Source organism: Conger conger, chromosome 1, assembly GCF_963514075.1.
Source record: "Conger conger chromosome 1, fConCon1.1, whole genome shotgun sequence".
Classification (NCBI taxonomy): Eukaryota; Metazoa; Chordata; class Actinopteri; order Anguilliformes; family Congridae; genus Conger; species Conger conger.
In genome coordinates this window covers 18321202-18330576 of record NC_083760.1, presented here as the reverse complement: position 1 = coordinate 18330576, position 9375 = coordinate 18321202, and the positions used below count along the sequence as shown (strand labels likewise).

The window sequence follows — 9375 nt, the reverse complement described above, 5'->3', positions numbered from 1 at the left end:
CCCCCCCCCCCCCCCCCCCCCGAGATCTTTTCACTGTAGATACTGTATTATTTAAGTAAACATACTGTAAACACAAATGAAACAATTTCCTATCTACAATGTTGAGGTCGCATTACAGATTTTTCTTTAACAAATGGGGCTTTGTGTTGCATGTGAAATTGCTAAAGGTTTTTATTAAGCTTTGTAAGCTGCTTGTTGTATATATATTTGTATTTATACATCTCGTGTTTTCGGTTTGGTTTTATTTAAATCTCATGGCAGATATTTGAGATAATATATTGCATTAATTTAATGAAATCTGATTAGGTTTTGTCAGGTTGCACAGATTACTGGTGCCAACAGTTGCAAAGTTCCCCACTCCTGCTGCATCTCTTCGCCTCATTTAAAAAACGTAATTGAATAGTTAAGTGTAAATATTTAATTTGCAGTGGATTTCAGTATGTTTGTGCTGGTACTCTTTTCAAATGTACGTAGCACTCTTGAAGAGGAAAAAGAAATGTCTGTATCAGGTCATTCACAGGCACCTCTTCAAAAAAAATTTCAAACAGTACATTACACACAATAATTTCACAAACCACTCTTACGATTTATTACCCGCCATTGGTAACATGGCTGAAGTAGTGTTAGTGTTTGATTTAGATGTATTTTCTTTTCTGAATTGAAATGAAGTTCATTTTTACCCAGTGAAGCACAGCAGACCTTACATCTGGTTTCTAATCAAACGGGCAGGTCCGGTTCCTCAAACAAGAACCCTTTGGGTCACGTCTCCCACCGGCAGTAGTACACAGGACTGGATTAAATCCCAGGTCCACCCTGTTGGCCTCAAGACCTTTCATTTTTCTGTGATATCTCTACACCTCTTTACATACCATTCTCTTTGTTTGTATTTTCTGCTTATTTCCTTTTTCCAGTTAGCTTATAAAGAGATTGTCCTCAAAGATGTCAGCAAGTTACAATATCAGGTGCTTGTAAAGTTTTCATACCAAGAGCAGTATTACTACAAGGAGGTATTTAGCTTTTACATTCAGCTGCCTTTACCTTTAACACACCATGGCATATACCTGGAAAGCACTGAGACCATGCAAGTGGGGCCACTAAAAATGAACCTTGAGTATAGTAAGGTCAGAAAGCACATCTTGTGAGCCTCTGGTTTGTACAGTTATAAATTACTTGAGATCTTTTTGCAAAATGCTGTAAAAATGACTGCTAAAAGTTTCACTTTAATGTCCCAAGTGCAATATGAACATGTTTTACTGTTAGTGCAGAGTCCAGAGCTTAGTTTACCTTGCCTCAGAGCACACCACCTATCCCTTTGCAGCAAACACTATCCTTTACTAGCCAAACTCAACTCTGTGTTGCTTGGTAAATTCAATATAATATTTAAATCTAGCTACATGAATGACTAGGACCTTAAAACTGCATTGCATGATAATTCAGATATTTTTTATTTATTAATTTTTTCAAAGGGGATTTTTGACTTATTTGAGTTTTAATCTCACCCTCAACTGTGTTTATGCATTATGTACATACTTTAATATTTTTGTTACCATTATATTCTATGCAATACCTTTGTAGCGGGTCAGTAAGTCTAAATAAAAATATAAATGGAAAAAAAAAAATAGTCTCCAAGCCTTATTTGATGATATTGCTATCATATCTGGTTTTATTGACACTGTATCTTCTGTTCATGGGAAGCCTTTGTATTGCACCTGAACACAATGCATCACCCATTTAATTTTGTATTGGACATTATTGTTCTTTTAGGTATTTTTTCATTTATTTAACCTTTATTTAACTAAGAATCCCTTGAGATAAAAATCTATTTTACAAAGGAGGCCTGGCTTTCTCTTTGAAAGACCAGAAAGTAATTGGAAGGTGCTAAAGTGCATCATTTGGTGAAACAAATGAGAAGCCTTCCATGCAATCCGGAGACAAAGAGCAAAGTGAAAAACAGTTCACCCGATGTAGAAATGAATGGAAGGCCTTAGCTCGCCCCCTGCTGGAAGACAGTGGGAAACGTCCACATATTTTCAGTTTTACCACGAATTGCATCATCTGGGTGAGGAGTTTTTTTCCCCCCCTTTTCCAAAAGAAGTGAGACATCAGAGGCCTGTCTGGAAACAACCGTGCACAGCCTTTCCTAAGGCATTGAAGAGAAGGTTCTGGGGCTCTGATTAACTTTGTAACCTGTTTAAGATGGGGTAACTCTTCAAAAGCAGTTCAATAAGCCACATAAAGAAAGCTTTGTAACTTTAATGCAATGTATGCATTTGAGAATTTGCTGTGGCATGAGCAATGAGAAATAATAAACAGAATTTTGTAACAGATCATTTTGTAACCGCTTATGTTTTGTTCAGAAGAACAAAATGTCCCTGGCTCCTGGAAACTAATAGAATATTCTTAAGTTCTATTCACTCCTGAATGGCTTGTTTTTGTTGTATTGACTTTAAGTGAGACATACACGAGTATGCGGAGTAGCTAAGCAGTAATACTACAGATACGTCTGGTTGGAGAGACTCCTTACAGCCAGCCAACTGAGTCTGTTAATTGGAGAGGTAGCCTACATCTGAAAAGGCAGAAGCTCTTGCACAAAGGCACTTTTGTCTGGACTCGAGTGACAGTAAAACCAACTTTGCGGGTTCCAGAACTACTTAGTATGTGTAGCTGGTTGCCTTGCTGCCAAAATGCCACTGTTAAAAACCATCATTCCAAACTAATATGTACAGTCCTAGGAAAAAGGGGACAGGACTCGATAATAGCAGCAAGTCAGATTTCAGGCTTACATTACTTGCCTGAAATAGTTTTCCATTCATTGGAATGGAATTCCCTTATCCCTATCCCTGACTGCTTCAGAGCAGGACTCAGAAGAAGAACCCTTTTTTATGGTTGTCATCTTGCAGACGTGGGTGGTGCTTGAAGACCCAATGGCTGGAGACCTGGTAGAAGAAGTTTGGGGCGTCTCGGTGGTGGGGATTTGCCAGCAGCTGTGGGAGCGACACAGGAGAACAGGCTGGGGTGAGTGACGGAGAGGGAGCCAGGCGGAGAGTCACGGCATCTCGAGGTAAAACAGCTAAACGGATAAACTCCCATCGACCTCAGACAAGCTCAGATCATCTCGCTCGTGGTGGAGCCCCCCAGACACCGCGCCGTGTTATTAATAATGCACAGGCCCTTCGTTAGGGGAGTCAGAATCTCAGCGCTGTCACCCACCTGCGGTGTTCACTCGCACACATATATTACCGCATGCCCGCTCCCTCATTAGGAGGGAAGGAGAAGCCCAACGTCGAGCGAGCGTGGAAACATCAGGGCGTGTCCCCTCTCCCTCCCTTCCTCCCTCCCTCTCTCTCTCTCCAGCACGACATGCACTCGGAGCCGAGCTCGGCCTCTTCCCCTACCTTGGTTTGGATCAGCGAGCCAGCAGGAGGTCTCGCTGGCACCCCACTGGCCTCCGCGGGGGACGTCTCGGCAGGAGGCGCGCTCTGCTGAAAAGTGAGGGATTAATAAATGAGGAGGAGGGAGGAGTACAGGAGATGTGAGACGACAATGCGGTTTGCCGGCAGAATGGAAATGAAAGAGTCTTCATTACACTGCCTCCAGCTCAATCCAGAAAACAATACACTACAGAATATACAATACACAAGACACACAATACATACAAGACACCACGACAGAGGGTAGGTAGGCACATCTGTAGTTAATATCACAATACACTGTAGAAGGAACAGCTCACCTCATAGGAAGGTTATTTCGTTTACGGAAATGCTTTTTTCCCTTTGTATTTTCCGTGTGAAACAACAGTAATAGTAATTTAATCTATATGAGAGAAAGGATCTATGGGCAATATAATGCTTTGGAGATTGCTGGCTTTGCAGTGGAGAATAATGTTTTTGTGTATTCACCATTGTATTACTAGAAATTCTAGGGACCGCAGATCCGGTATGCTATGTGTGCAAGCAGAATTATGACCGAATTCTAAATTCGAACTATATTCATCACAAAGTCCTCATAGGCTTATTTCCATCCTACAAACTGCGACCATCAGACATAAGCTTATAAGTACATAATACAAGAAGATTGATGGAAAAAGGTAGCAGGGAATATCATTTCAGCTCAATCAAATGAAATGCACTGCTAAGAAAGAGAGGAAATGCTAGTCCCTGTGAGAATTTGTACATGGAATCAAACTTTCATTTCAGCAGTATTCAAAGATTGTTATTGTGAAGACATGGCTTGAAGGCTTTATCAAATGGTGCTGTTAAATGCTGTGAAATCCCTCTTTTCCCCAAATGCTAAAAGGTTTCAAGGGCTAATACGCAGAAATACTTGTCAACCGCCTCTTAATATTTCATGGGCTGCTTTCATGCTGGTCTGTAGCAGGAAGGCTTTTTGAAAGACAGACGCTAGCCAGGAATCATTCCCGTTTCGAATGGAATGATTCTGATTAAATGTCGATAAGATCAAGCACAGGAAGCCCATTAGGCCTGGTGTAAACTCACAGGAAGCATGAACTGCACATATCAGCCCTAATGTTCTGGAGGAGAGTGCAGTCGGGGTCATTCTCACACACAGATCAAAGATAGAGCTGCAGGTACTCTCCTGGCCTCCTGAGACCATTTATGGATTTCCATCAGCCTACGTTTCTAAACACACACCCAACATCAGGACCATGCCCCAAGAAATGCCCAGTGTATTACAATTAGTTGTTTGATTTAGTGTATTTTTTGTTTTCTTTTTTTACAGTTCATGTGAGAGCATTTATTCAGATTTACCAAAATGGGTACTCCAGCATTGGCTTCATAAACTGTAACCCATTATTTTTCCCCTTTAATATGCCCTTTCTGGCAGCTTTCTTCCCATAAAATGCACTGGTTCCTCTTTTAAAAACAATGCATAAACTTTTGTCTGGTTCTTTGAAACAGAGAGGTAGCAGACGGCTTACTTGGTACAAAAGGGAAATAAACTGATAAACAGATAAAGAATTCATCAGCTCTAAAATTTAGTATTGCTAGGTCTTATGTCTAGACAGGTTTTACTTGTTTTTCTTTCTACCGTAGATCATGTCTGTGACTGCAGGAAAATCCCGCAGCACCACCTAGTGGACAAACACATGTTTCACAATTATATTTGGTTCTTTATTGTGAGGGTGTAGTGCAGGAACAAAACACAGCTAAGTGATTTAGGAACATAATTAGATTTAGGGGAGCTTGGGACTGCAAAAATCACCACAATTACCATAGGACAATGAAAACCAAATGTTGATATATTGTATACAACACTAAATCACTAGCAAGCATTTTTAGCAAGGAATTTCAGGCAATCACATTTAACAGGTTTCTTTGTTCATCAATATAGGTCAAGATGGAGTGGTATATTTGTGTACTGTTTGTGTCCCACTTACCTGGTGTGAGCTGACACTGTCTGTGATTTTGAGGGCTGAGTGCAGGCCTCTTGTAATGTTGGGGCAGCCTCTGCTCTCTGGTGTCCTCAGACCACTGGGCTCCCTCAAGAGGCGGCTCCACAGAGAAGCAGCATCACTGCCCGGGGGATGAAGCAGGGACATGCTGTGAATCCACTCACCGCCACACTTCTGATGGCTTTGTGTAAGATTATTCATGTTTAAAAACCATAAACCTGGCCACCTTAATATGTGTAATATGATACAGACAACTGCAGTTAAGCTATCAATTTAAACCTAAACTATGGAGGTCAAATGATGTTCTATATTTTACAGGATCAAGTAATTGGATAGTTTTAATATTTTGTTTTGTACCATAATGCAACTGAACCCAATGGAGGTGGTTCTGATGATTTTTGAAACAGCTGTAACAGAGGTTCCACTTCACCGGTGGTTGCATCTTCTGATGTGTTCACCATCGGAAAAGAATTGTGAAAAATTTGCCAAGGGCATGGGGATTCTATAATCTGTAGGAAAAAAGTCATAAAAACAGGTCAAAAACAATTATTTTGTCCCAAAGGTTTTCATTTACAAACAGGGAAAACTCGGATGTGTGCGTGCGGTCAGTTGCATCTATAATTCACCCATTTACCACTAATAGAATGTACTTTATATAATGCTCGCATAAAGATCTAGCCTATGATGATGAAGACCCTGATTCTATCCCGCAAGTCAGGACAGCCCTACCGACTGAACTCTATCCGTTCCGATGACTAGACTAATTAGAGGAGAGCAACATTGTTATGCCCACATGCTTTCTCCTGTGTTGTTGCGACGATATCCTTTGGTTTCTCCCGTCGATTTCTGAGTGTGATGGGACTACAGTCAGGGCCCTGCAGAGGCCTTTTGAGGGGCAGGTGCTCAAAGTGAGAAAAGGTAATGCCAAATCAGGAAAAGTGTTTTATGACACAGCTATTGTACAAAATATTTTTGACCAAAATGATTGAATAACTGCCTCACCCTGGCTCCACAAGTATCCTCCACTGCCAGAACCTGCAGGTTCTTTCTGTATAATATACGCCGTATCCGTCATCTCCTGACGGAGAAAGCCACCCAGCTCCTAGTCCAGGCGCTCGTCATTTCCCGCCTGGATTACTGCAACTCCCTCCTAGCCGGTCTCCCAGCGTGTGCCATCAAGCCCCTCCAGCTGGTCCAGAATGCTGCAGCCCGCCTGATCACCAGTCAGCCCAGGTCGGCTCATGTCACCCCGCTTCTCATTGGCCTCCACTGGCTTCCTATTGCCGCACGCATCCGTTTCAAGGCCCTAGTGTTGGCATTTCAGGCTGCTAAGGGGACTGCCCCACCTTACATACAATCCTTGATCACTCCCTACTCCCCAGCTAGACCACTCTGGTCTGCCAGCTCTGGTCGCCTTATGGTTCCCTCTCTACGTGCACCTGGCGGTCGAGCTGCACGTTCACGCCTGTTTTCTGTTCTGGTTCCTCAGTGGTGGAATGACTTGCCTACCACTGTCAGGACAGCAGAATCCCTCCCCCTATTTCTACGCAGACTCAAAACACACCTTTTCAAACTCTACCTTAGGCCTCCCTCCTGATTCCCCCTGCCCATCCTTTCTGATATCCCTATCCTTGTCTAACCCCCCTCAAAAAAAAAATAAAAAAAAATTTGCACTTATGATGACGACTATGTTTAGAACAGCATTCCATATGCATTTTCCTAGTTCTGGATGTGATGTTTTGACTTGTGGTAGAACCTATGCACTTGTAAATCGCTTTGGATTAAAAGCGTCTGCCAAATGACAAAAATGTAAAAATGTAAATAAAAATGGATGATAGCAATAATAATAATAATAATAATAATAAAATATATGAATTTGATTATATATTATGAAATCAAAGAGACACAAACACATCGAGCACATGAGGCAAAAGTGGTACCACCACCACCACCATAGAACATAATCAAACCTTTTCTTTGGCACTCTCCGATTGTTCCGAGGTTTCCAAATGTGACTGATTCAATGGGGCACTCTGCCCAGGAGTTGAGCACTGGTGATGTTGGTTCCACCTGTCCTCTTCAGCGAAATGCGTCCACTCTCCAAAAGAGTTATCAAACTTTGCATTGTTTGGCGCGGAAACAGCCTGGGCTAGCGAATCCTCGAAATCACAGGAATCATATACTGTTTTGGTGTTTCCACCAAAACTGTCGTCTAAAATTGCCGGTTCATTCATTTCAGTGCGATGGTTATCTGTCGGTGTCGGCTACGTAGAAGATATAGAGACAGACAGATGCTATCGAAAACGGTGAAACGAGAGTCCCCTTGTCCTGGCAGAAGCATACATTTCATAGCCTTGTGATAAATCCAGTTGTATCCGTTTCTATTAGTTTTACTGCAGATGCGTCCTCCACCTTGACCACGGCGATAGGCTACTTTGTAAAAAGTACACCCATGAAGTGACCACTCCTGTAAAATGTATAAACACGCGTTTGTACATTGTACACCCAGTTTTTGTCAGTGCTATTTAATTGCCATTCTTAGAATACCAGAGTAGCCGAATGAAAAGAACCAACCGAACAAGTAAATCAGTAGGGTGACAGCAACAAGACACAGTAGCTAGCCTAATTTATATCTTCTTCACAGGCAGCCAAATAAATCGCTGTAACAAGTCCACTTCGGACGAAAGGAATGTGGCAAAGTTACATGACCTTCAAAGTGTTACAATGGAAAACGCAATGCTAATATGTCCGCGAATATAATCAGCCACTGAAATTATTATATGCCTAATCTAGGCGTTTACACGTTAGATGTTTAGGTCGAGATTGTGAATTGGTTCGGCGAATGTCGTTAATATAGCGTACCCGCGCCAAATCAAGAGGATAAGAAATTGCCATATTCAAGTCGGATATCTTAGAGCACGGTAGGAATGTGTATTTAAGTGTTCGACAGTAGCCGACAGACTTCTCATTTATGAAGCAGCCTCTATTGCAAGCTCAACCGCTTAACTCCACGGAAACAGCCCAAAAACATAAATATGGTAACCTATTTATTATTCCGGGAAGATATTATTTCTGTTGATCGCCAGCACACAAAAAATATGATTTAATACTTTTCCCAAACCTCAGCCAATAAGGCTACATGTAGCACTAGCTATCGTTTTTGGCAGCAACAGGTGCATTTTTTTATCCAAGCGTTAAAAATAGTAACATCCCCACAACCAGTAGTGTCAGGAAGAGCCTGCTGTCTCGCATAAAAAAACTTTAGCTAGCTAATATTAAATATAACAAAAACGTCTTAGTGGCTTTATCATTGCACGAAAAGCGCACGACGATACCGAAACAAGTTATAACACAATATCCGATAGCTCACCTCGATAGTTTTTCCATCAGGAGTGGCATCACTTTATGGTTGCACCATATACTACTTTTATGTAGCCCATGACAACTTATGCCAATGCCGTTCTGGAAGGCCATGTGAAATATATTGCCATTTAAGCAGTCTGAAACCTTAACAGTTAGCTAATTCGGTGCTTCCAAAGTGGATACCTTTAGCTTCGAACCCGGAAATCACTTATGCTAAACCTTTCAAGGAAGATCCTAAAAAGCAGGTGATGACCATACATAGCCTACAGGATATTTACACGTAGCCAGAATGCACTCATGGACGTAAATGTATTAATTCCTCTCAACCTTTCCCTGAGGTTTGGTCTGGGCGAAAAGTCAAACATTCAGTCCTGCTGACCACAGAGATAGCCTAAATGTATTACTTATTCCAGCGTTCCTCGTCTGCTATTTGCATGGGGTCCTCCTGGACCATCATCTACTGACAATCCGGGTCTCATCCACGTTTTCGTGTGTTTACTCTCTAATTCCTTGTATCCCTTATACAGCCTATTGCTCCCCAAGAGCAAAATTAATAATATATTAAGTCATGAAACCCTCTGATTACATGTTTGTTGTTA

The 9375-nt window shown here is 41.6% G+C and overlaps 1 protein-coding gene across 3 annotated transcripts; it reads right to left on the bottom strand.

Moving 5' to 3' along the window:
* Positions 1-565: 565 nt before the first annotated feature.
* si:dkey-229e3.2 (uncharacterized) lies at positions 566-9113 on the bottom strand. 3 transcript variants are annotated; one of them, XM_061253406.1, is made up of 6 exons: positions 8784-9113; positions 7384-7880; positions 5771-5922; positions 5399-5534; positions 3396-3482; positions 566-2984 (listed from the first exon to the last, which is right to left on the bottom strand). In XM_061253406.1, the coding sequence occupies exons 2-6, from the start codon at positions 7645-7647 to the stop codon at positions 2862-2864; spliced, it is 762 nt and encodes a 253-aa protein (XP_061109390.1). In that variant the 5' UTR covers positions 7648-7880; positions 8784-9113; the 3' UTR covers positions 566-2861. The 3 variants fall into 3 exon arrangements, with proteins under 3 accessions (XP_061109390.1, XP_061109400.1, XP_061109408.1); XM_061253416.1 differs by having other exon boundaries at positions 3396-3479; XM_061253424.1 differs by lacking the exons at positions 7384-7880; positions 8784-9113 and adding an exon at positions 6416-6605.
* Between the last annotated feature and the right edge of the window lie 262 nt (positions 9114-9375).

What these genes read in the sequence shown, in the direction of transcription:
- si:dkey-229e3.2 (XM_061253406.1), bottom strand. Translation starts at nt 7,647, where the DNA reads ATGAATGAACCGGCAATTTTAGACGACAGTTTTGGTGGAAACACCAAA. An exon ending in CGGAGAGTGCCAAAGAAAAG is followed by an intron (nt 5,923 to 7,383) that starts GTTTGATTATGT and finishes TTTTTCCTACAG; the next exon opens with ATTATAGAATCCCCATGCCC. An exon ending in GCTCGCTGATCCAAACCAAG is followed by an intron (nt 2,985 to 3,395) that starts GTAGGGGAAGAG and finishes TCGCTCCCACAG; the next exon opens with CTGCTGGCAAATCCCCACCA.